Source organism: Ambystoma mexicanum, chromosome 2q (genome assembly GCF_040938575.1).
Source record: "Ambystoma mexicanum isolate Mex_15411 chromosome 2q, UKY_AmexF1_1, whole genome shotgun sequence".
NCBI lineage: Eukaryota > Metazoa > Chordata > Amphibia > Caudata > Ambystomatidae > Ambystoma > Ambystoma mexicanum.
The window spans coordinates 600,407,332-600,434,542 of record NC_090924.1 but is presented as its reverse complement, the minus strand read 5'-3'; the positions used below and the strand labels follow the sequence as shown (position 1 = coordinate 600,434,542).

Below are 27,211 nucleotides of genomic sequence, written 5' to 3'. Positions count from 1 at the left end.
CCAAACCTCCCACTCTTAGGCATGATTTGAGGCATGTCTTTGACTTTGTATGTGCTTATGGGCTATGGGGTCTTTTACTCCATAGGGTATCATCTGTTTTTGTGTATGTGTTATACAGCACCCTCAGTGCAGTAACAAAGGGGTGTCATAGTGACCCCCAAACATAGACTCCATACCCTGGGACTGACTACTGTCTCCCAGGGCATGTAAAGTCACCATTGACTTTATTTGTCCAAAATTGTTAACAGAACCAGTACAAACCATCATATTGTGGAAGTACTGGAAGGGGTTAATTTGATTGTGGTTACCATGCAAAATATTCCACCGGAATATTTCCTATGGGATTTTCCCATTGGTTTTAAACGCACCACTTTTTGGTGCAATGTTAAAGATACCGCTGATTTATTTATTTAATATTAAATCAACGGTTGGGTCTTTTTGCCAGAACTCTTTTCTAAAATGGCGTTCGTGTCCGTCTCTGTAACTCTAACCAAGGTCGAGTCCTTTGTTCCACTATTTTGGCGGGCTTCTCCACAGAAGCCCTCCAAATGGTCCCACTCTGTCTGGGTTCCACAGGATGTGTGGGAGGGGAATTGGCACCCTGGACTGCATTGCCTTAGCAACCCAAGTCACACTCTGTTCTGATTGGCCTAGTGGTAAGCCACCCGGCTCACCACTTAGCATGTGTGAGTGATAGCTAGGCTGTTCAGTGGGGGTTTTTCATCACCTGCAGAAATAGTTTAAAGTGCCATTTCTCAGTGAAAAACAATACATTTAAAATACATAAAAAGAGCTCCTTGAGCAAATAAAAGAACCTTTGGCATTAGTTCAGTTAAACTTCAGTACAGTCCATAACACAATAAAAATGATCTTTTATCATTAGTTCTGTTAAACCGTAGTACTGTCCATGACACACAATCTAGTCACACCATCAACTGACACACAATCTAGTCACACCATCAACTGATACCAATAAGAGAGCTATATGAAGTCAGGGCCCAGGCGGATCAGCCCTTTGCTTCCAACATAATCTCTACCTTAAGCCAAACATCATGTGCGGCAGAAACCACCACGTATGACTAAGCGGCAAAGAGCATGCTCCATAACTGGTCCCTCTCACACGACCTAAAATTATCATAAGCCTTATCATAGTTGGCACTCAAGTTTGGGCAAGACGTCAAGATATGCCTTATAGTTTCAGTTTGCAGCTCAGAAAGCAGAGGCGCTGTTCAATCGAGATACACTGCCAAGGTCCCCTAACGCCAAAAACTGGCAAGATGTCTAGGTGCAGCTGTAGGACAAAATACATCAAGGCAGAAAGTGCCACTTGATTATATATTGCCTTGGGCCCTGAGAGAACCCCTCCTGTTTAACAAAGTATGCGCATTTGCGTCTAAAGACGCGAGGGTCAGGATCCTGTCATGGTTCCTACTCACAATGTCAAGTTTTCCCAAGAAAACAGGGACCTCATACTCAGAGGAACATGTCAAAGATATCTCAGAGCTATGAGCTTGTACCATACGCTCAGATTCCTTAAAGTATACACTGCGAGAATATCGTTTTGAATGGGCCATACTAGAGTGCAGTAGCAATAGGTACCTGTCTCTGCCAAATCTAATGCTCACCCATAACTTACAAGCTGCCACTGTCCAGGTTGAGACAAGCGATTGGAGACCAAGTTCCAGTCTTATCACCTCCACTGGTACGGTGCCCGGTAAACCCAACAAGGACCTCAAGATTTTTCCCTCCAGTTTTGAGAGTCAATTAATTGCTCTCCTAGGAAAGGTGTGCGGGGCATATAGGAGCCCAGGCACAATTGCTGTTTTATAGGCAATTAATTTAGCGTCCAATGATTCTCCCCCCACATGTCAATCACCTTCTTAATAGCAAGCCACTTAGCCCAGACCTTCAGCCCAGACCTTCAGTTTTATGGTATCGTATAGATATGTGTGAGACGGGGACGCCCTTACCTGTATCCCCAGGTACCTATATTTATCTATTATTTCCAGTTTGTTTGGGCCCAAATGCCAATTGAACTTGGCTCTCCCCTGTATTTTCCTGCCGATTATCACTGTCTTAGTTTTTATCAAGTTTATCCTAAGCCCATTTTCCTCTGCATATGTCTCTAAAGCGTTCAGAGAAAGTTGTAGGCCAATGGATGTTCTAGCGAGGATAACAATATCATCAGCATATGTAAGTGTGTTTACTGCTTCTTACCCATATCGCGGGGGACGGTTGTGGGCTGCCTTCATGGCCTTATTCAGATCAGCCATATAAAGGTTATATAAAAATGGGGCCAAAACACAGCCTTGCTTCAGGCCCACATTAGTCTCAATAGGATGTGATAAGCTACCATCCTGTGAAGATCGTACATTCACCGTTGTTTTGTGGTGCAGTTGTTTGATGTAATATAGGAGGCAAGGGTCTATCCCTAGCTTCACCAGTTTTACCCACAATTTACTACGGTTGATCCATATCCAAAGCTGAGCTAAAGTCAACAAAGCAGACATATAGTGGAGTATCAGGGTACCTATATATATCAGAAATAAGATTGTTGAGTAACCATAGGGCATGCTTAGTGCCAAAACCCTTTCTGAAGCCAAAATGGTGCTTACTTAGGAGCTGGTTTTCTTCTGACCAGCGGGTAAGCATATCAAGCGAAATACCAGCAAAGATTTTAGAACTGCAATCCATCATTGCAAGAGGTTTATAGCAGTCAGGGTCAGTGCGAGGGCCCTGTTTGTGCACAGGGATCAAGATTGATTCATGCCACGAGCTTGGAATATCACCCGTTTTGCATATGTGGAGAAAAATGGGTTTCATTAGCTTTGCCCACATAGCAGGATCTTTCTTCAATACAATGTTTGAAAGCCCATCCGGTCCCATTGCCCCAGAGGGCTTTGCATTCTTTATTAATGCCACTAAGTCCACCGCCTCTGCCTGAGACCATACTCTTGAGGTTTCCGGCAAGCAATCCTTATCACTAAACACACAAGCTCTCTGGGCCCAGAAGCACTTATCTATATAGAAGACCCATCCCTCATCAGTAACAGGGCAGACCTCTAAGGCCAATTGTCCACCTCTGATGGAACAAATCATAAACCAAAACTTCTTTGAGTCATGTGTGCGAATTATCCTGTTTATGTACTGCCATTATCTGTAGTATCCCTGTGTTGGTGATCACTGAATTCCTTCTTAAGGCAGACAGCTTATTCTTAATGTCTACCAAAGACATACTTCAACTCCTTTTTACTTTACGGTACTCAGTGTTCGCTATACGTTTTTTATTAGCAATGGCAGCATTATATGGTACCCAGGGTGTGTTTCCCTTTAGTTTTACTGCCATTTCCTTTTATCATGATTCCTTATTGAAATGACTATGGTTTTAAGGTCCCAAGCCTACTTTGCGAGAAACTCCTCACCATGGTAGTCATAATTTTTATTTCTGAGTTTAGATCGTCTATGTTTCTAAGGGACCAGCAAAGGCGATTTCCTCGCAGATTTACAGAGGGGGGTTGCTTCAATTGTTCTCTGGAGTGAGGTTTCAATGTTTTAAAAGTCATTTTCAATGTGAGATGGTCACTAATGGTCATCACTTTAGTCAGAAAAATGGGCTTCAGATCACATACCGCCTGATTGGTGAATATAAAATCAATGAGGGAGGATGAGGTAACATTGCACCAAGTATAGTTTGGCCCTATCTTGTTCATGGGCAGTGGTACAAGATTGAACTCCACCAAAAGCGACGTCCAATCTGGACCAATCCCCATGCCAGGGGAATTCTCCTCGTCCTTTCCCCCACTTAGCAGACAGTTCACATTAAAATCCCCTGCCAACAAAATACCTCCTTTCTTGTGATAAGGAGCCCATGAAAACATGGTATCACAAACTGCATCCATCAGTTTGCCAGTGTGTTTGTGGCGAGGATGATCATAGATACCCAGAACCAGAACCAGAATGACACCAGTAAAGCCCCTCAATACTATGCCAATAAATGAATATGTTTTTTGGTACCCTTCCATGGTCTAGGCATATGTTCAGCTTTTGCCCCTTCGAGTGGCCCCTAAGGACAGGAGAAGCAAGTCTGAAGATTGTAATGTAGCCATCCATGTAAGAATGGGCAGTTAGCCAGGTTTCCTGCAAAATAATAAGATTAGACATCCTATGTTCCTGCCCGCCTAGCGGGTTTACCAAGAAAGAGCTGTGACCACAGGAGTTCCAAGATAGAACAGAAAAGGAAGTCTCCAAACCAGCCAGTGGTCATTCCCCAGCATCATAAGCTTTCAGCCAGCTTCCCTGTTTTCTAAGAAAGTTGGTGTATTCTTCCACCCCATACATAGGCCTCATGCTGGTAACCCAATTATTGGTTTGAGAAAAGCCCCCATTGAACATACTTTGACTCCTGTGTGACATCCTTTCTTCACACACTACTTTGTTCGACTCAAACAGGAAGACTTCCAAACCAAGTTCGTGGAAAAGCTTAGCATTTAGCATTCGTGCACACTCTTTTGGTCATCATGGGCGAGATAAAAGTAATCAGTCCCCAGTTTGGCTGGCTGAAATATTTTCGAAGTTCTACTCGCTCAATGTCCTTAGAGGCTATCATTTCTAGATCCGGTATTAAATGAAATAGGTCCAACAACCGGGACCTATTGAGCAAGGGGCTAGAAGCTGTTGGCACTGTTTCCACGATTGTTAGGTACTTAGAGGGGGACCCAAAACCTTTCCTGGGCAGTGAGCCGGGTAGCCTCTGCTTCACTAATAGGTGCCATGGAATATCACTGGCATCAACCAGCCTGGGCTCCCCTGATTGAACATCTTTATTTTTTTGCCCAGCTTGAACCAAGGAGGTATTTTTTACATTGGCTGTAGAATTCTGGCCAGCAGATCTAGTGTCGGAGGTTTGATCCCTGGGTAAGGGGTTTCTTTTATTGCCCCCGTTTTATCTGTTTAATTTGCCCCGGTGTGTTGGTTGTGCATTTCCCAGCGGATGCAGAGTTATCCTTATTTATGGGCATATATCGAGTCCTACCACCAACTCTCGATTGCGTGACATTTGCCCAAATGTCCATTGCGCCCAGCAATGTTACTTCCCTTATTGCACCATCTGCCAATGTGTTTCTGACGGTTCTCTTTGGTTTTTGTCTGCGGGTTTCGTTTGGTGTATTGAACATAGCCTGCTCTATGGCAATAGTTTCAGGGGCTTGTTCCCTGGTGCTAGCCGTAACTCAATGTGGGGTGATGACTGCACTCACCGCGTAGGGAACCGTATGTGACAAGGGGTGGGTAATTGCAATGGATATAGGGAGTGAGGTGGTTGACTGCCGGCAGTTCCGATTCCCCAGCTGGTTACACGAACCCTCCGCTTACCACCAGCAGTGAGGCCTTACTCTGCTCTGCTCTACACAGCTCACCACAACTCAGTGAAGCAACAAAGAGAGTAAAACACAGCCTGTCAGGGCCTCGCCAGCAGAGCACTACCGTGATGAGCCCAAACCAGCCCCCTGCAGGCTTGCCGCCCACTTGACAAAGCTACAAGCTCCACAGACAGTGCCACCGTGCTTGGAAAAATAGCACCCTCTCAGATGACCGAATACCTGGAACCGGGGCTGCAGGTCTGTTTGGCTGCTGCTGGATATAGCACTGTAGTACCAGTTCTCCCCTTCACATGGGAAGAAAGTATGCTTTTGCACGCTCACTCACTCTGAAAGTTAGAGGAAAGGACCTCTGTGTGTCAAGCCGCACCTCATCTCCTCTGCTCCGCTCGATTACTTGGTAAAGCTGCCTCCGACACACTCTCACACTTCCAGCATTTAATGATCAAGTACAAACATTATGCATCAAGTTCAAGTTATGGATGGACCTTCATCGCAATGTGCATTGAAGTCTCCCCCAATGATCATGGAATGGTGGCGCCCCACCGTTAACCAAGAATCAAATAACTCTGACAATCGGGCATGGAACCTTTCTATTGATCCTCTTGCTGGGTTCCAATACACCATGACCAGGAGGCCCTCAGTTCCTATAGCTTGAAGCATCATCTGAACTGCCAGTATTACCTCCTCCGACCGCCACATGTTGGCTGTGAAGTTTAAATGATTGTCTATGGCAATTACCACACGACCACTGGGTCTGCCTTTAGCCCCAACCATAGTAGGAACAGAAAAAGTACAATAATCCTCCACTAAAATTGCCCGCATGCATAGTCTCCTGGATAAAAAGTACATTCAATTTGTGTAAATCTGCCCGACCATTCCAGGCCACATACTTTCCAGGAAGCACATGTAATTCCACAGGGGCTAGGGTTGGTTAAGGCCCATGGACAATAGTGCAAAGGTGTTGATGGGCGACTCCAGCCATGACCGGTCCTGCCCAGCTGTTGTTTTAGCGAAGGACGGTAGTTCTGATTGGACAGAGGTCAAGACCCGTGTAGTCTGTCCCTCTATACTTGTCGGCTGCATAGGAAGACTACAAGGTGGCGCCAAAAACTCTTTTGCTGCCTCTTCGGAATCAAAGTTAATCAGCTCATAACCCAAGCCTTGAAATGTTTCCCTCCGTCCCCAGACCATTTTCAAAGTGAACAACTCTAAAACCCTTGACCTATTCAGGCGTACCAAACCATGCCTTTTTTCATTCACTTCCCAGCCTAGAGTCCTAGACAACGAGCTGGGCATGGTATTAGAAGATCTTGCCGGATCCCAGTAGTTTGTGGGACAATATTTTGTGAAGAATGTTGCAGAGAACTCTCATGGCGAAAACCTTGCCTAGTGAGTAATTTATCCACTGCAAGGCTAAAAGTCGTTCCCACTGGGATGTTGGATTGTTTTCCCGTAAAGGACGCCGCCCGAGACTGAATGTCTGGGTGAGGATCCTTATGTATAATGTTAGTTGACCCTAGTATCCCAGAAAGATGTCAATTTAGATTGTTGACCTCGCACTAGGGCTTCATTCTGTTTCTGTGGGATGTTTGGTGGCAGATTCAAAGAAGCAACAGGTACAGTTATTCGCTGAGAGTTTGACTCTGTGTTCTCGATAATGATGGGGTCCATGCCTATCTCTCTGCACCTCGCAAACTGGGTACTGCTTTGTCCCTCCATATGTAGGGGCAAGTCATCTACTGCGCGACATCCCCTTTTTTTGTTGCCTGGAAGGACCCCCCTCCTGTATATTGGCTATAGTCTGAACATTTAGATCAATAATAGTGTCGACTGTTGACATTTGGTTCACGTGTTTCCTGGAAACGTTGGCAGAACTGTCATATTGGAGGATGGTTCTTCGTTTTTTTCCCCCTACAGCCCTCTTTTTTTTCCTACTTCTCTGTTGTGAAAAGGGTGGAGAGGAGTTGGCCCTGTGTCTTGGATATGATATTCCGGGGTACAACCAGCTGATCCCACTAATACAGTCTCTGGGGCGGGTGGTAAATATTGTGTGTTTAATTTTGTATATTGACTTGGGAGAAAACAACTCCTGAGCTTCCACATCATTAAGTTCCCCAGTACCCTCGTCTTTCCCCATTAGTTCCTCCCTTGACAAATCCATGCTAGCACAAGACTTGGCTGAAGATGCCATACATTCAACTAGTCGTGATGGAGAATCTCCTCGTACCGACCCCTGTGTCTCAGTGAGATCCACCACACTAGTAGGCAATTCCATATAACTTAATGTTACCATATTGCCCTTTGTTGCCCCGCACCTCACATTTATGTGAACAGCGAGGAGACTCTGAATTGCTCACCTCCCTTGAGAAATACCTCCTCAGAAAGCCTTCTACAAATGACATTTTCTCATTCAGCTCATTTAGGATATCAGTGTTGGCTCTGACAGCCATAGAGACCAATTCCTGTTGTTCATATATAGTTGTTAATTCTTTGTTTATATCTGCTGAGAATTGGCCCCATTTCTTCCCTCATGTTGCACCTAGTGAAACATTCGGGGGTGATTTATTCCAAAAGTCACCCGTAAATTATATTAGTCCCAGAGATATCAGCAGTTACGCGTTGGTGGTTGCAGCAAGGATGGCCTGGTCAAAGTCTGAGATGCTGTGTCTTTGTTCTTCGGCGTGATGTTACTAGATGAGTCCTGTGATGCAAGGCTGAAGTCACATCCTGTCAAAAGTTCTAAGTCAGTGATGTACTTTGGAATGGCTCTGGATTGAAATTTCCAGTTCGTAGACGAGCCTCATTATAGTGTGCAGTGGCCCTCTCTAAGGCCTCCTTCCTCTGTTCAAACATTGGGTTGGATAGCCCATGATTGAGTCCATACTTGGTCTCCGGATCATTGTTAAACGTAAATGCATGGAGTTGGCATGTTCCAAAGACAAAAGAATTGATAGTTGGTTTAACTCTCCGCAGATCTGGGGGTGCTGAATGAGGACATGCCAGTATAAACTCAGAGGTAGACGGGGTTGAGACTGGCAGTACCGGATGAAAGCGAACCTGCTTACCAGTAGGTGGAGAGTTCTGCATTGCTAGAATCGAATGCAGTGATTCTGGTGAAACACGTCTTCTAGCTGTTAGTGTAAGAAACCCGAAGATGTCTCACCTGCTAGTCCCCAGGGATCTGTCATCCAGGTGGCCAGGACACGCCCATCGCTTTTGGATCCAGTTCCTGGGGATGGACCAGTGTGGAAGGATCACATGGATGAGGATTCTTCGGGCAGTGGAAGTGGGACACCGACGGCGAGAGGCGGTATCCCCTTCCCTGTAACACGTTTTCCCCATCCTACCAGGTAGGATACCTAGAAACTCAACCTCCTAACCCCCGTCTCGACACAGACACTTTCTTACGGACAGTTCACCGTGAGCGACAACGGACTAACACCAGAGACGTATACCTGACATGTCCCAACCCCACGGTCAGGGAAGGTCAGGCAATTACAGATCATTACACACACCTGACTTCCATCACACTTCCACACACAGATAAAAGGTGGAGCATGAATGCACACTCTGAGCGAGATAAAACCCACGAGGAAACAGCAGTCCCAAGATGGCAGTTTAATACAAGGAGAAAGACGGCAGAGGGTTGTAAGGAGGGAAGCACCCTTGACCTGTAAAGACCGTTATTTTCAAGAGCCTTGGAAAGTAAGAAACCGAAGACCAGGAACTAAGGCTGATCAAACCTGCACAGTGTGTCGGAGATACCCAGGGCTCTCTCACATAGATAACCAAGGCGGGGAAGAGTGATTGCTGCTGTGGTACTGTCCTTGGCTCCTACAACGAAGCGGTGTCCGAAAACACAACACAGCCGGTGAGTCCGAAAGACTGATACCAAACCACCTTGTGTTTTGAACCAATGTTGCAAGCAGCAACATTATATAAAGAGAATAGTGTGTGAAGAGTTCGGAATGAGCGACGCGCCTGAAATTGAAATCCAAAAGGAATTACTTGAACTTTATAATTGAACTCTGGGGAAATGCTGAGTGTGAAAGAAGTATAGAGATCGAAGTGGTCATGCAGCGGGCCAAGCTAAACCCTGTGCACATTCGAAAGTCTTCACTAGTTTAAAGTAAATCCAATGGGTCTGAGCCAGGCTGAGGGAGACAAATTCAACCTTGTTTTGGAAAGAGATCTGAGCCCTTGAAGAGGGGGGTCCAATGTTGAAGTTTTTGTTTGTGAAAAGAATCTGAGCCCAGCTGAGGGGGATCCAGAGTGAAAACCCGAATTGAATACTATGAATACCGAAAAGAATATGTGCCGTTTTTTGGTACAGAAGGCCCTCTGCATCAAGAGACTTATGAGAAGTAAAGAGACTTGGACACAGAAGGTTTTGAGTTTTGTGAACTGTGAAAATGGAACTGTATCCTTGTGCCACAGAAGCCAGAGTGTACGCTTTGCTCGATTGAACTGCCTTGCCCTGTGCTCAAAACGTGGGGAAGGGAGGCCAACTGCTTAATTATCCTGACTTATCATTTTGTGAACACTTATTTCTTTTTCATGAAATTCACTCCCGCACTCAGCAGGAAGATATGGTTTATGCCAACGGAAAACTTTGGCGGAGTTCCAAGGGCCCAAGATGTATTGCAAACTTAGCAACGCATCCCAGGGGCCTGACTCGCAGAACATTGCCATGAAAACACCCGGGAGAATTGCTGCCATCCGGCAGGCAGACAGGCTGTTTTTCAAACCTGTTTGAAACTGCTGCATTGCCACACACAGGTTTTGCTTTAGTAATAGTAGAGGCACAGGGAAAAGAAAAAAGTGTCGCCTAGAAGGTCTGGAATTCCAAGGAACACCATTTGGTTCAAGAAGGAAAACTAAAGGTGTCAAGGGTTGACAGGAAAAGGAAAAGCAGATGGATAAGGGACAGATGATAGGCATACATTTGCCCTGAGGTAAGCTACCTTTGGCGTACTGCATATTGGAATAGCTCTGTTTTGGCATTCAGAGCTGAACTCAGTTTGAGCAAAAATGTGCTGATTTTAAATAAACAAGAAGCATAATTTCAACATGTTATGCTAACTGATGTAACATGATTCTTAATATAATGCTTATTATATTTGTGTATAAAGGAGAGCCTGCTTGTTAATACACTTTCTTACAAGGATTAAAACAATCAGATAAAAGTAATCTTAAGCAGTTTGAAACTATTAGCTATATACATACCCGACATATATTTAGCCTGCGCCATGAAAAACAGGGCCTCCATGAAAGCAGGAGCGACTGTCACTACTGGATTAAGGACAGCCAGAGCCTGTTTGAGCAACGGAGAGACAGGTTGCCCGGGTGATTTAGGCTGCAAAACAAAAATAAAATAAGCTTTAAAAGTGTAAATATACCTTAATAAAAAGAGTAAAAACAGTTTGAACAGCGTTGTGGAAATCAATATGCACTTCTATGCAGGTAGACACAGTGCTGAACACTATTCTTGCAGGCCTAGAAGTCTTTTAATGAGAGGGTATGGAATCATCTGCCACAAGTGCCCACTTTGGGCCCTAATGAAGATATAGTTATTTAAGGACGATATATTGGTTACATTCTCAGAGTTCAGAAGTCCATACTAAGGTCAGCTGAGACAGGTGTTTCACTAATTGATCTACCACAATATGACATAGCAGGGAAGTTACCAATATTTTCTCACCAACATCGAGCAAAATACGATTCTCCTCTTTCCAACAGCCATTTCCACATTCACAAAGTGTACCGTGGTTTTGGCCTGAGCTGGCTTATTTTACAAATGCTGCATTTATTATGGCAGTCATCTTTTAATTGACATTGAGGAAAATAATAACACATAGCCTGTCTCTTATCTGTTTGTTCCTTATGCTTTTGTGTCCGGTCGGCTGGTCTAATGAATGGTTGGTTGAGGCATCTTCTGTATGAGGCCAAGACACAGTGTCATGGATACCTTGTTTGTTATTGAACATACAGTCCTCCACTGCAGACCAAGAGGTGCTTCATTCCCACACACCTTTGGCTACCCTAACCACTAAGAGGTTTAAAAAAAACAGATGTTCTGCACAAATTATCAAACTGAAGCCAGGTTCAGGATAACATGTAAACGAGTGTGCAGGATCCTGCACTGCACACCACCTTTATCCTGCAGTATGAAAGATGTCCAATTCAAATCACCTGCACACATCTTTATTTGTTAACCTTGACTTTAATTCCCCGCTTACTATGCCCTTTTTACATTACGTTGACTAATGGAAATATGATATTGAGTAAAAAAGATGGGGACATGGAAACCAAGGCAAGGTCTTTCAAAGATATTTTTTTCAGGCAGACAACCCGCCATTCATGTTAGTAGTCGGGCCACCATATAGCATCTTATCTCCATCTATGAAATTCATCCAAATCCTGCACTCCCAAGACGTCAGAACATGAATGCCCAAGGCACTGAAGCAAAGTCTTCTCTACAAAAAGTGAGGCCACCAGCGTGGGCACTTTAGAGCCAGCCCCATGGATCACAACGTACTGTCAGCATATATTAGCCAATGTGCACCTACTGAGCAATGCATCTACAACTGTCTGGGTTTTTCCTGCATGTCTATTGGGCTTTACAGAACTAAATTCGAAGCCCCCAAACCCTGCTGTCCTATCTACCTTACCCTTATGGGTAGCCCATAATCGTATCACAATTAGATGTCGGTAAATGTACCCTCCATCCTGTTCAAGATCACTCTAAACGCTTTCAGCATGACGGATTCTTCAGATTTATTGTTCATCATAAAAGCATTGCACAGCAGTACATGTCCATTTTACCCCGCAGTGACAGACACAAAGCACCACAAAAAAGGTCCAGATGCTTACAAAAATCACAGTCCAATTCAGCTTAAGCAACAACAGCCGGCGATCTTATTTTGTGGTTGATAAGAATTAGCGCTTTACAGTCATGTGTGTCCATGATTTAGATAGCAGGAATTCTAAAATCATGATGATGAATCATGCAATGCATTCTTGCTTCCTCAATGTATCTACAATCGTGTAAGAGTTATTATTTCTTGAACTTTATCAGAAATCCACAAAAACCTTTACATGAACTGGACGACTGGCCAAAAGTTGGGTCTAATGTGAAATTACAGTTTTTAGATTCAAGCGAGTCATAGAAGCGACCCATAACATCTTCAAAACAGTGTGTTTTCCAGCGCATCAGGGCGTAGATGTTGGCTATCACCATGGGCATGCTTTCTCTGCTATAAACCATTGACAATGACATATTAACTGTGAATGTTAGCAGCAATTGGGGTCATTAGAAAATTAAGCTTTCCCTTTTTATGTATCATCATACAGACCAAGCTGCTTTATGTAGGTTATCTATGAAATCCCTCCCATCATTATCCCATGAAGCAGGTTTCTTAAGTTCTGTCCCTTTCTGGTGAATGCCATGGTGAAGCAGCATGGCATTTGGAATTTGGAATTTCTACTGCCCACCTTCTCATTGCAGCAAAACTTTTCTTTCTGTGTATTGTTCACATCTTTCACGTTCTACAATAGGCTGCATGTTGCAAGGTTGCTGTGCAACAACGGGCTATTCTTAATTTTGCTGTCTATTCCCACCATGTTTATGAACTCTCACGCCCACTGAGACAGCAATATTTTCTGCATTTTATACTTTGCATAAGGGTCTTGACATGTACTTGGCTTATCCTAAGTTCATTGTGGGCATGGATGACTCAGCCTAGGAACTCGGCTCCAGGGAAAACCTCTCTCCTCTTGGGTCCTTCATTCTTTTCCTCTACTCTTCTGGTTATCTCTCTGCTTCCCCCTTTCATCTGTCTCTCTCTTTCTTTCCTCCTTGACAATTTGTTATGCTCTAATTTGGCCATACTCATTCCCGTCTTGGTTGCTCTTCCACTTCCTCGTTATCCTCCTTTCCTCCTCTCTAAGTCTGCTTTTACTACTCTGCACCTCGGTCATCACATCCTCTCTTCTGATCTTCAACATCTTTTCTCCCTTTCTCTGTTCCTATATCACCAACTCTTTTCTCCCCGATATCCTCGTCTCCTGCAGTACTGCCTTCACTCCTCTTCTAGCCAATGTTCTCTTCGCCACCTCCTCTACAGTCCTCTGCTCCTCAATCACCTGATGTTCTCCTCACTGCCTCCTCTCCACTCCTCATTGACCTCATCTACTCATCATTTACTCTCATACGCTCTCCACCATCTCCTTCCTGGTTCTCTCACCTCCAACTCCTGATTCCCACACTATTTCTTGTGATTTGTTCCCTTATATATTGTAGTGGATCCACCCACTGAAAAGGGTATAATTGACGTCAGCTCGGGGATAATCACACGCAAGTTCAGTCATTAGAAAGCTTGCTGGAGAAATATAAACCCCCGGCTATACTTAATTGTAGTGCATGCTGCAGAGCAGGTCTGTAGCCTGAGTCTTTAACTTGGGATGCTGCCATCTTTGTTTGAATCTGCGGATGGGACCGCTCGACGCAGGTGCGTATTCCTTTTTCCAGGATTTGGGTGTTTGTTTGCTTCTGTACATCAAGCTGGTCTCTGCGAACTCCAGTAGTGTGTGGGCTCATAGGCAGCTGCGAGGGAGAGGGGTTAGGGAACAATCAAAACAAGCTGTCAAAGTTCCATTGGTTAACCCGCAGGAAACAGCAATAGCAGTCCCACCGGCAGAGAAAGTCAGAGGCCCACACTATCCTTCAATCATGTTACCTTTATTTGCAAAAACAGTCAGTTTTTGTTGTCATTTATTTTATATTAATTGGATTTAAACCCTTCTGTGCTCCCATTTACATGGTCTCCAGATGCTTTGGTAGATCCAAAAGAAAGGGCAGGGGGTGAGTTAGGTCAATAACGGAGGGTGGACATGAAAGATACCTTTGCTATTGTGTTTATGAGTACAGAGCAGAGGTATCATGAGTTCTGGATACAAGTCAGTTTCTCAGTGATCTATGTACAGAGCATAACAGCATTTGGTTTGGAAGGAGATGCTTGTGTGCCTGTGGTGTAAAGACTGGAGGGATGTTTCTGTACCCCTGACCATTATATGGCAGAGTAGAAACACAGAGCACCCTAGCCAAGATTCTCTATAGGGTAGCTATGGACGAGCAATCAAGGCTTAAGCTCTCAGGAGGTGATGTGGGCTGGTACTTAAGTACAGTGTAGTCCCCAAACCCCCACAAAGCAATATCCACGAACTATGTCATGTGATAACACAGTTCTTTATATAAATAAGGTCCAGAATATATACACAACCAATAACACACTTTGTGCTTTGGCAATACTAATATGGTAAATATATACAATATCTATGTGGTACCACAGTTAACTCTTGACTCATTTAAAATGCATCAACTACTGACAGTCTCAATGGCATACAAATCAAATAGTAAAGTGAAATCAACAATAGACATGGGAAGGAAGACAAGTTGGGTTAAACAAATGGCAGAATACTTTGTCCCTACCAAAGACACAGTTCTGTGTGGGGATTCCCCCCACCAACCTGTCAAAGTGTATCAACAAGCCCAGTCCATATATGTTTCCTGCTAAGAATGTTCTACTACCCCAATGTACCTGGTTTAGCAGAGTACTTTGATGGTTCGTCGACGGATCTCTCTTGAGTGGACTCCCTTTAAAGCAGGAGCCACGGGTCATCGAGATTTCTACGAAGAAGTGGGAACACTGATGTCAAGGGAGCAGCTTCTAACTTCGTGGTGCTTGTCGACGATTGGTCGTGGACGTCCTGTGAAGAGGCGTGCGGTGCACCTCAATGACGAGAGTTTGTTGCTGCAAAGCAGATCGATGAAGAACATAGGCCCAGCAAGGGCGTTGGGTCGTTGGCATTGGCCTCAACGATCGGGACTCTACCACGGCTGGCTGTCGGATCTTCGTCTGCGTCTTTGTGGTCTTTGGGTGGCGTAAAACTCACCGGCGGATTCTCCTCGGTTCGTCGACTACCATGACTTTCTCCGGTGGGACAAAGCGGTCGAAGGTGATGGCAAGGGCTTGGTTTAAATGCTCTTAGGCAAGGGAGCGTTGCGGCTCCGGTCGACGAGGTTACATCGGTCCTCCGAACCTTGGTCGACAGTGATAGTGGTCAACGGCCTCGACGTCCTGGCGCTTACTTCAATGTTTCTCGGTGGACCCCCCCTCCGGTTGACAGCTCTTAGGGACTGACTATCACACTGCATTCATACCAGTTTCGGCAGGGCTGTCTCATTCATTGTGTCACACACCAGAAACCAGACACCCATAACATGAAATGTATATTGGTCACACACTCCATTCACCCAGGTCACACCCCAAGGGTGTACCCACAACATGCAGTCACTGGGACGGCTCCAGCCAGTCTGGCCTGGACTTCCCCACAATACCATATATGGAACTTGCACCCAACAGCCAGTCAGGGATAGGGACAGAGTCAGGGCATCCCAGGGCTTTGGGAAAACAAGGTAACAGGCAATAGAAAGCAAGAGGCCACAGGGGACATCTTGTCTCCTATCAGGAATACACTGATTCATATACCCCTGGGTATCCCAAAATGGAGGATACTCAGAGCACCTGTCAAATTCAGCATGGAGATGCCACCAGCCCATACGCTGCTCTGTGGGCCACACACAGGTGCCCAAAAACACAAACTAGGGATACATGGTTGTAACCCCCACCCATTGGTGCCATAAGGGCTTCCCAGGGGTCTGTTCACCACAACCAAAAACAGGAAGAGCTGCACTGCCAGGTGTCCCACCTAGACTCCTGTGCAGAAAACCCACACAAAACACACATGATAACAGAGTACAGGACAAGGACGTGGAGGCCCTGTCCCTCCAATGTATTTCCAGCATCACACTAAGAGGAATTGACCAGGCCTGTGGTGTGTACCTTGCTGGCAGAGGTGTAGTGTTCTAATGTTTGATGTCTGTTGGGATTATGTGTTCAATTGCCATGCATGGGTGGCTCAGATGGTATGTGTATCATGTGTTGGAATTTATAATTTGCACATGTTAGTGCAGGAAGTCGTCAGAGACATCAATGGGCAGGTGAATGAGCGGCTCAGACAATCCTGAAAATACATATAGCAATTCATAACATGACATAGCAGGGCAGGAAAAAGGCTTGAAGGCTATCAGAAAGCATTAGGAGTGATAGCAACACATGAAAAAGGCCTAATAGGCAAACCAACGTGGTGTCCTCCCTGTACTCTTATCCCTGAACCCCTTACAGGCAGGTGTCATCTTTGTACCATCTCCCTCTCTCTCTCTCTCTCTCTCTCTGTAACGCTCACCTGGTTCCCACGGGGGCGCTGTTCTAATCTGGATTGCTGTGGCCTCTTCTAGCGTGATGCGCAGGACCCGGAACACCGATTGGACAGGACCTCTAAATCGTGCTTGCCTGGCCCGTAGGAATATCCTTCTGCAGATGAGAAAGGGGATTAACAGTCTGCAGAATAGTGTGCTAGATCCCCCCTTTCCCCCTTCCCCCTTCGTTCCTCTCTAACTTCCTCCAAACCCCGGTTTAAGCTCACCTTATGGTTTGGAAGGATGAACTCTCCATCCTGCTTCTGGTGCAGGGGCGCGTGTTCGTCCAGTTACTTCACTGGTTTTCAGAATGGCGCTGGCAAAATCCACTTGACTTTCCTGAGCGATGCGCCGTTAGTATGAAAGTTCAAAGTTCAAGTGAGGCCCCCTTTATGTTGTCTTTCTAACCTGTGATCTGTCCTTTATTTCAGGTGCAGAATGAAGGCGATGCGTCGATGGGTTAAACTGCCGAGGTGAGTAGTGATGAGGGCGATCCCTCTAAATGTCCTTATCATTCCCCAGAAATGTCTCTTGTCCTTTCCCCATAGGGACCGGGGTACGGTACCTGCCAACGGGGCGGCGCCGACCCGAAATGTGGAAGAAAAGCCGGTAAGCATTATGGCTGTTAATCAGGCTTTCCTTCTGTGTTCCTTTTGCTCACCTTTTGTTTCTTCCTCTCTCCCCTAGGCGCAGAGATGTGGCGTCCGATGCTGACAGCTGCGATGGAGCCGGGAGATGTCTCGAGGACAGGTGAGTGAAGCGTGGCGCTGCAGCGAGCAACGCATTGCTTTTAAATGGAAGTCTTTCTTCAGGGATGCTGGCGAGAAGATTCCGGATGCAGGTAAGAAGTTTGAAATAGTCCTTGGTTTTCACCTTTCTCTTCTCTTCCTTCCTTGCAGGTCTTCCAGGTTCGAGGCGGGCGTGGCTGGTGTCCAGGAGCAGGAGCAGACACGGTGAGCGTTAAGCTGCAGGAAGCAGAACAACGCGAAGCTTGAGTTGCTGTCTGGGCGTGGCTTAAATAGCCTCCAAAGAAGTCCCAGGTATGTATCCTTCCCCAACTAGGTATGTATCCTTCCCTGGCCACGCCCGAGTGAAAAAATAGTCCCTATGAAAAAATAGTCCCTTTCAGGTCTCAGGGAGGCCTGAAGCGTGCAGCATGGTCTGCATCAGGTAAGTGCACAAAACACCTCCCTTTATGAGCCTGGCGCCTATGGCGCCAGGACTGATGTCCAACATGAGCCTGGCGCCAAAGGCGCCAGGACTGAGTCCAAAGAGCCCCTATAAGGGGCCGCTGGGCTTTTACCCGAGGGCATGATGCCTGCTTCCGGGGGTGCTGGGCCTGGCCTGGTGCTCCGGGGGTAGGCATCATGACAGCACTCCCCCCCAAGACCCCTCCCAAGGTCATTCCTTCTGGAGGTTTCGGTTTGTTTGGGAAATTCCGATGGATCCTTTTTACCAGCCGAGGTGCATGTACGTGATCACTGGGTTCCCAAGACCTTTCCTGAGGCCCGTACCCTTTCCAATCAATTAGATAGAAAAGTTTTGATTTTGAGATCTTAGAATCCAAAATGTTCTTCACCTCGAATTCAGGCTCCCCATCTATCTGAATCGGTTCTGGTGGCTTTGTTAATCTGGTTCCTGGATGCACTGGTTTCAAAAGTGACACATGAAAAACTGGGTGAATCCGCATGTTAGCTGGTAGATCGAGCTTGACTGCCACTGGGTTGATTATAGCTTTGATCGAGTAAGGGCCTAAATACCTTGGATTAAAAGTTCGAGGCCCCTTGAGTGATAGGTGTTTGGTAGCCAACCATACTTGATCCCCTATTTGGTATGGAGGCGCCTCTCTTCGATGCAGATCTGCATTCTTTTTGTATTTCCCTTTCGCATGTTGCAAATGTGCAGTTGCATCCTTGAAGGCTTGAGTAATCGTAGAATGCAAATGGTCCACTGCGGGCATTTCAAGGCTCAGAGGTGAGTCCAAGTCTGAAGTACAAGGGTGATGTCCATATAGGGTATAAAAGGGGCTCTGACCAGTTCCAGAGTGTATCGAGTTATTGTATGCATATTCTGCCACCCATAAAATGTCCTTCCAATTACCCTCCGATTGGTGCAACATACATAGTAGATATTGTTCAAGGGTCTGGTTCGTTCTCTCCGTCTGACCATCGGTCTGTGGGTGGTGGCTGGTCGAGAGTCTTACGTCGATTTGTGCCAGTTGACAACACTTTTTCCAAAAATGAGAAATAAACTGGCTTCCCCGATCGGAAACTAGTTTGGATGGGAATCCATGCAAACGGATGATATTTTCGAGGAATTCTTTGGCAAGAACAAAGGCTGAAGGTAATCCTTTCAACGGAATAAAGTGGGCCATTTTGGAAAATAAATCCACCACGAGCAGAATAGTATTGTAACCATTACAAGAGGGCAGGTCCGTGATAAAATCTAGTGACAGGGTGTGCCAAGGTGCTGGTGGAATGTCTAAGGGCTGAAGAAGACCGGCGGGTCTTGTCTTTTGACCTTTGTTTTGGGCACAAACTCCACAGGACATCACGAAAGATTTAATATCCTTTCGCCAGGAAGGCCACCAGAATTGTCGTTTAACCTTTTCCTCTGTTTTGGCAATGCCAGGATGTCCTTCCATCAGGGTATCATGATGACGGGAAATAACCAGTTCTTGCAATTCCTTTTCTGGCAAAAATAAGCATCCTTGGAAGTAAGATAAGCCATCCTTGACTGAAAAGTTAGACCCCCTTTTGATCCAATCCTGCAAGGCTGAAGAGTCCAGGAATTGTTTCACTCGTGCTTGAATGTCTTCAAGGGTTTGTAAAGTGGTTATCCCCAAAATTCTTTGTTTGGGAATTATCGGCACAGGTTCTGAGTTTGTGTCTATTTCTTCCATTCCAATTCGGGATAGAGCGTCCGCCTTACCATTCTTATAGCCGGGGCGGTAGGTGATTACAAAATCGAACTCAGCAAAGAACAAAGCCCATCGGAGCTGTCGAGACGATTGAGCCTTGGCAGTTTTTGAATATTGTAAATTTCGGTGATCAGTGATCACGGTGATGGTATGCCGGGAGCCGAGGAGATAATGCCGCCAAGCCTTGAAGGCGGACTTAATGGCTAATAGTTCCTTATCGGTGATCGCATAATTTATCTCCGGCGGCGAGAACTTTCTGGACCAAAATGCTACGGGGTGCAGTTGGTTGGTTTCAGGGTCTCTCTGAGACAGGACAGCTCCCATGGCTAAGCTGGACGCGTCGGTTTCGACTATATATGGGAGATCTGGACGCGGGTGCTTCAAAATAGGTGCGGACGTGAACTTAGCTTTCAACTCCTGAAAGGCCTGTTCGGCTTCCTCGGTCCATTCAAAACGTTTATTTTTTCGCAAGAGTGCAGTGATGGGTTGCACCACACGTGAAAACTCTGGGATAAACCTGCGATAAAAGTTGGCAAAACCAAGCATGCCTTGGACACCTTTCACCGAACTAGGTGATGGCCATTTGAGGATGGAATCCACTTTCCGTGAATCCATTCGGACCCCTTTAGGTGTCAGGATGAATCAGAGAAACTCAACCTCGGTGGTATGGAAAACACATTTTTCCAGCTTGGCAAACAGTTTGTGCTGGCGCAGTTTCTCTAGGACGGCCCTGACATGCTTTCTGTGATCAGATTCCGAAGAGGAGTACACAAGAATGTCATCGATATACACGACAACACAGACATCAATGAGTTCCCGAAGGACATCGTTCATGAAGAATTGGAAGGCTGCAGGCGCGTTGCACAACCCGAAAGGCATCACCTGGTATTCGAATAGTCCATATTTTGTACGGAAGGCCGTTTTCCATTCGTCGCCTTCTTTTACTCGTACCAGATGATAATCCCCCCGGAAATCTAACTTGGTGTATACGCAAGCGTCCTTCACCTGGTCAAGGAGTTCAGGGATCAGAGGCAGAGGGTAACGATTTTTAACAGTTATCTGGTTCAATGCGCGGTAATCGATACAAGTTCTAAGGTCGCCTTCTTTTTTAGGCACGAAGAACAAAGCTGAGGATGCCGGGGACTTTGACGGGCGAATGAAACCATTGGCGAGGTATTGATCTAAATATTGTCTCAAATGCAGATTCTCTGGTTCAGTAAGGGCGTAAATCCTGCTACAAGGGGGTTGTGCACCGGGCACCAGATCGATTTGGCAATCGTACGATCTGTGGGGAGGTAACGTGTTGGCCTGTTCCTTTTGGAAGACGTCCTGAAAGTCTTGGTACTCTGGAGGTAGTTGCACGGGGACAGAGGTTACTGATGCTAGATTAATCTTTGGATTTTCTGGGTAGCAGGTTTGTGCACAATCCGGGAAGGTTATTCTCTTCACTCGCCAATCAATTCTCTAACCAAGGGATTCTGAGAATAACCTGAAACTGTGGAGCCTTGATTACATCAAACACAACTGCCTCCCGATGGCCATCCGGACCTACAAGTGTCACCTCAGCTGTGGAATGTGTTACCGGTCGAGAGGCAATTTCGGTTCCATCTACTGTGGTGATGACATCTTTGTTGGTTTTAGGACGCAGAGGGAGGTTTATCCTAGAGACCAATTCTCGATTCACATAGTTTCCTATAGCCCCGCTATCGATGTATGCCTTTATAGCATGCAACCGTTTAGGCTGTTCCGGATCTACGAGGACCATTGGCACAATGAAATGCGAGGTCTGAGACTTAGTTTTCAAGCTCGGCAAGCGGACCCCTACGCTTCCCGAGCGTGGTCGTTTCCCGATACAGAGTTTCCATGGATTTTATCAGCGGCTCATACCACCTTCTTGGGCGGCTTAACCGGGCAATCTCGTAGAAAGTGTCCAGAGGACCCACAATAAAGGCATAATTGCATCTGTCGTCTTCTTTCCCGTTCTTTTTGAGTTAGGGGTCCTTTAACACCTCCGATTTGCATAGGCTCCGAGGCATCAGCCCCCTTGGGGTTAGCGTGGGTCTTGGCCAACACCCGGGTTTCAAACTTGGACCGATCTGCTTTTCTGTTTTGCAGCCTGTGATCCAATTGGACCACTAAGTCTATATATTCAGTGCATTCTTGGGGCGGATTTACAACTTGTGCCAGGACATCTTTAAGTTCTCCGCGTAGACCTCGATAGAATAACGTGATTCTTTTATCCTCTGGCCAACCAGTTTCCACAATTAGTCTATTGAAGGTTGCAATGTAGGATAGAAGGTCTTGATTGCCCTGTCGCAGAGATAGAAGTTCGTCATCCAGAGCCTGTCCCTGGGAGTGTTGAGCAAATAACCTTTCCATGCTTGTTTGAAATCCTTGAAAATCACGAAGAATCGGGTCATCTTGAGTTACCAGTAGGACTGACCAATCGGCAGCACAGCCGCTGAGATATGACAACACAAAGGCTACCTTGGTCTGATCATTAGGGAAGGCCCCAGGTCTGCATAGGAAGTGCAAACGACACTGATTCATAAATACGGCGAATCGTTTGGGGTCCCCAGCAAAGCGTTCAGGTGGGGCCAGCGCCATGTTTCCAGGTAGATTAATCTGCACTGGGTTACTGGAAACCACAGGAGCGGGGTTCCCCCCGGAACCGGGTAAAGGAGTTTGTCCAGCTTGACCTTGCAAAAGCTGTCTAGCCAGGTCATCAGCTCTATCCTTTATTACAATCACTTCCCTCCTGAGGGCACTAGTCTCTTGATGAGCGGCGTGTACTTCGGCCCGTAATTCCCCCAGTAATTGGGACAACTGGTCAGTTTCGGAAGTTTCCATAGCGCCTGGGTGGGAATTTGTAGGAAGGCTTCGCATTCTGTAACGCTCACCTGGTTCCCACGGGGGCGCTGTTCTAGTCTGGATTGCTGTGGCCTCTTCTAGCGTGATGCGCAGGACCCGGAACACCGATTGGACAGGACCTCTAAATCGTGCTTGCCTGGCCCGTAGGAATATCCTTCTGCAGATGAGAAAGGGGATTAACAGTCTGCAGAATAGTGTGCTAGATCCCCCCTTTCCCCCTTCCCCCTTCGTTCCTCTCTAACTTCCTCCAAACCCCGGTTTAAGCTCACCTTATGGTTTGGAAGGATGAACTCTCCATCCTGCTTCTGGTGCAGGGGCACGTGTTCGTCCAGTTACTTCACTGGTTTTCAGAATGGCGCTGGCAAAATCCACTTGACTTTCCTGAGCGATGCCCCGTAAGCATGAAAGTTCAAAGTTCAAGTGAGGCCCCCTTTATGTTGTCTTTCTAACCTGTGATCTGTCCTTTATTTCAGGTGCAGAATGAAGGCGATGCGTCGAGAGGTTAAACTGCCGAGGTGAGTAGTGATGAGGGCGATCCCTCTAAATGTCCTTATCATTCCCCAGAAATGTCTCTTGTCCTTTCCCCATAGGGGCCGGGGTACGGTACCTGCCAACGGGGCGGCGCCGACCCGAAATGTGGAAGAAAAGCCGGTAAGTATTATGGCTGTTAATCAGGCTTTCCTTCTGTGTTCCTTCTGCTCACCTTTTGTTTCTTCCTCTCTCCCCTAGGTGCAGAGATGTGGCGTCCGATGCTGACAGCCGCGATGGAGCCGGGAGATGTCTCGAGGACAGGTGAGTGAAGCGTGGCGCTGCAGCGAGCAACGCGATGCTTTTAAATGGAAGTCTTTCTTCAGGGATGCTGGCGAGAAGATTCCGGATGCAGGTAAGAAGTTTGAAATAGTCCTTGGTTTTCACCTTTCTCTTCTCTTCCTTCCTTGCAGGTCTTCCAGGTTCGAGGCGGGCGTGGCTGGAGTCCAGGAGCAGGAGCAGACACGGTGAGCGTTAAGCTGCAGGAAGCAGAACAACGCGAAGCATGAGCTGCTGTCTGGGCGTGGCTTAAATAGCCTCCAAAGAAGTCCCAGGTATGTATCCTTCCCCAACTAGGTATGTATCCTTCCCTGCCCACGGCCGAGTGAAAAAATAGTCCCTATGAAAAAATAGTCCCTTTCAGGTCTCAGGGAGGCCTGAAGCGTGCAGCATGGTCTGCATCAGGTAAGTGCACAAAACACCTCCCTTTATGAGCCTGGCGCCTATGGCGCCAGGACTGATGTCCAACATGAGCCTGGCGCCACAGGCGCCAGGACTGATGTCCAACATGAGCCTGGCGCCACAGGCGCCAGGACTGAGTCCAAAGAGCCCCTATAAGGGGCTGCTGGGCTTTTACCCGAGGGCATGATGCCTGCTTCCGGGGGTGCTGGGCCTGGCCTGGTGCTCCGGGGGTAGGCATCATGACACTCTCTCTCTCTCTCTCTCTCTCTCTCTCTCTCTCTCTCTCTCTCTCTCTCTCAATCTTTCTCTCAATCTCTCCCTCTCTCGCTCTCTCTCTCTCTTTGTCTGTCTGTCTCTCTCTCTCTCTCTCTCTTTCTCTCTCAGATACATTGTACCCTGTGTTACACAAGGATCTAGGAATTGGTTGAGAGGCTGAGGGAGAGCTGTCTCAAGCATCCCTCTAATTTAAGTGCTGTGCCCAGTGGCCAGATGATACTTTTGCCTATCGTGCAAACAAAACAGCATTTGTTAGGCGCTCATCAGGTGATCTGGGAAGTGGCCAGAGTCGCTGGTTGTTTCTCACAGAAATCTAATGTGATGGGGAGACCTGTCACAAATAACCCTGCTTACTCTGGAAGTAAGTCCAAGGGTGTTTATTTGGGACTTTACAAACATTTGGACACTGTATTCTTGGGTAGTTCTCAGGGCTGATTGGGTTCTTGAGGAATTGGTGCTAGGGCTGTGCCTCTCTCTCTCTCTCGCTCACCTACCCCGGCCGCCCCTTCCATCCTGCCTAACCCAGATGTCCTTAACGGGTATTAGTACTATTAATATAGTACTATTGATCGGTGCCACCTGTGGTCTTCTGTCTGGGACTAATGATGTTATCCCTAAGACAATGGTTACTTGTTCCCCTATGGATCTACTAGCTGTCCCAAACCTAACCCGCATAGTACTCTACGAACATTATGGGACAGTGCCTGCTTCGGCCCAGATCTACCTGTTCTGCTTGCACACACTGTCTCACCTGACCCTAACCTACACTAGGTCCCAAGATGTTCTCCTACCACGGTACTGCTGTCCCTCCTATAGTACACTCCGCCTGCCTACCTCCACCTTTAGATGTCAAGACTCTCCTTATTCCTCCTTATTCTCCATCTCCAAACACCACTCGACTACCAGTACCTCTGCTACTAACTCCTTCCTTCCTCCTCACTACTGCTCCACCTTCTACTCCCACTCTACTGTTACCACTACTTCCATGCTACCACAACTACCTTTCCGCGACTGTCACTGTAGCTTACCTGGCTAAAGGGGTGTGACGTGGGAAGGGTATGGGGAGGGCTTAAAAGGGTTTGTAAGCCTGGCCTCTTCTTCATGTAGTCCTGCTGCCTTTTGGCAGGCCCAGTTTTTTCTCCCTTGTGGGTTAGTGAAGTTGTTACCATGACCTTCATTAAGGCCTTTCATTAGTAGAAGTCTGTGATGTCTTAATGGTGTTTCCCGGAGCACAGGCTCCAGTAGGCTCTGTCTGCTGGAGCTGCGATCATGATGTGTTGCGCAATGGCAGTCCTTCCGACGCTGACTCTGCTTCCCCATTTCTCTGCTTCGGTGCTCTGCAGGCTACTGTTTTGCTAACTAACCCCATTGCACACTTTTGCACTTTATATTATTATATGTATTGTAAGACATTTTATTAGATGAGTTGAATAAGGTGAGATGTGTAAATCTCAGAAAAAGAATAACATTGTAATTTTTATATTTTCATGTGCAGTGATTGAAGGTATTGGTTGACATATTAGTTGCAAGCTGTTTATTTGGTTCCATGTAATAATGTCGCCACAAAAATCTCGCCATGCAAAAATATCACCGAAAAATGGCTGTTTTTTGTGGCGACGTTATTACACGGAACATGCGGGGGACACCCTCGCAACCCCAAAATTCTTTTGTCTTTTTTTTATTTTTTAATTTTTTTTTGCCCCTGTGCCCATATATATGGTTAGCCAAATAATATTGCCACGACATTTTCCCGGCGATTTATTTACGGCGACCATATATATGGGGATATTATTACCTGATACCGTTTATTTGAAATCAGTAGAGAGAGGAGGAGTGGGTAGTGTAAGGTGTTTGTTGTATTTTAATACTGTTGTACTGGGCCAACTGGCACGGCCTGGCTTCCCCGAATTCCTTTGCGGCACTGGGGCCACCCGCCTCCCTCCGGTGTCTCGATGCAGCACCATCACACCCACGTCTGCCGATGAAGGAACGGAGCGACTGGGACAGGGGGCTGTTGGCAGACATTCCAGCATCGGGAATAGGGCTCCCTCCGCTGACCGGGACAGTTTCTCAGCCCTGCGACCTTCAACAACTCCTCTGACACAATGCACACATCCAAAGGCCAACATTAAAAGAACACTTACAACCTACCATACACTGCCACCCCCTAGCTAGTGTTAGAGCACCTACATAACACTGGTTTCAGAATGAGGATGAAACCATCCAGGGGATACTTAATGATGAGATGAAGAGTAGAAAAGATAAAACGTGGAGTGTGGATTTCTTAACGTGTCCCACAAAACTAGATGCACCATTCCTCTATAGGTATGATGCGGCTGCAGAAAGGTGAAGTAACGCATGTTGACAATGAAAGAAAGGGGGATGGGACAGAGGATGGGATGGGCAGTCCAATACCACTGCAACCTCAAATCAGCATCATCTCCACCCCCTCAGGCTCGAAAGTGACTCAAGGTGAAGGGAATACCTGAGGGCATTGTGGATTCAGAGAGAAATGGAAATTGGGGAAAAGATTTAAAAGCTGCAAAAACCCAACGAAGATTGTCTCCAATGTATAGCAGCAGAGGATGAGACAGGATGGCGTCAGCAGGCCAAGACAAGGATTGAGGGAGCAATCAGCAACCAGGAAAGGAGGCAGGAGGCAGAATTGAGGAATCCAGAAAGAGATTTAGGAAAGAAGCCCAACCAAATGCAGGAGAGGGCTGGCAGTGAAGATAGCAGAAGGATGGAAGGAATAGAAGAGCGTCCGCTCGCATAGAACTCATGGAGCATTGAGACGCAAAGTCTATCCCCGGCTCATCCATCTTCATTTCCTTGAACGGATCAGATTGGTCCTCAGTTTAGGTCCCGTACTGTGTCGACATCCCACGTCATTCCGACGTATGTTTGAAGACGCCATCTTGGGTTTGGCCCTTCGCTAGAACTGGGGGTGGCCATCTTGGAGTAGGCTACACAAGCGGCTATGGGTGCTGTAGAGTCACGGGACTCTACGTACACTCTATGCCCCCCTGCTGCCCACTGAGGAGGGAACGGACCATGTTTACTGGGACACCGGGAGTGGAACAAATAGAGAACCCCAGGGGCTTATATGTTAGAGGCTGGTTCCCAGGACCAGTCACAGGGCCCTTACACCTTCCAGTCGACAGGGTATTCCAGGCGTCCATAGCAGTAATGAGAGTCATAAATGCTGTCGACCTGGTGGGCAGAACGGCACCCGCT

General features: G+C 46.6%; 1 protein-coding gene across 2 annotated transcripts in view; it reads right to left on the bottom strand.

The window, feature by feature from the left end:
* The window catches only part of TTC21A (tetratricopeptide repeat domain 21A), a 1,029,691-nt gene that overhangs the window by 513,075 nt on the left and 489,405 nt on the right, over positions 1–27,211 (bottom strand). For both annotated transcript variants that reach the window (XM_069647746.1, XM_069647747.1), the window contains exon 12: positions 10,605–10,734. In XM_069647746.1, coding sequence (XP_069503847.1) covers positions 10,605–10,734 — 130 coding nt within the window. The remainder of the gene's footprint in view (positions 1–10,604; positions 10,735–27,211) is intronic.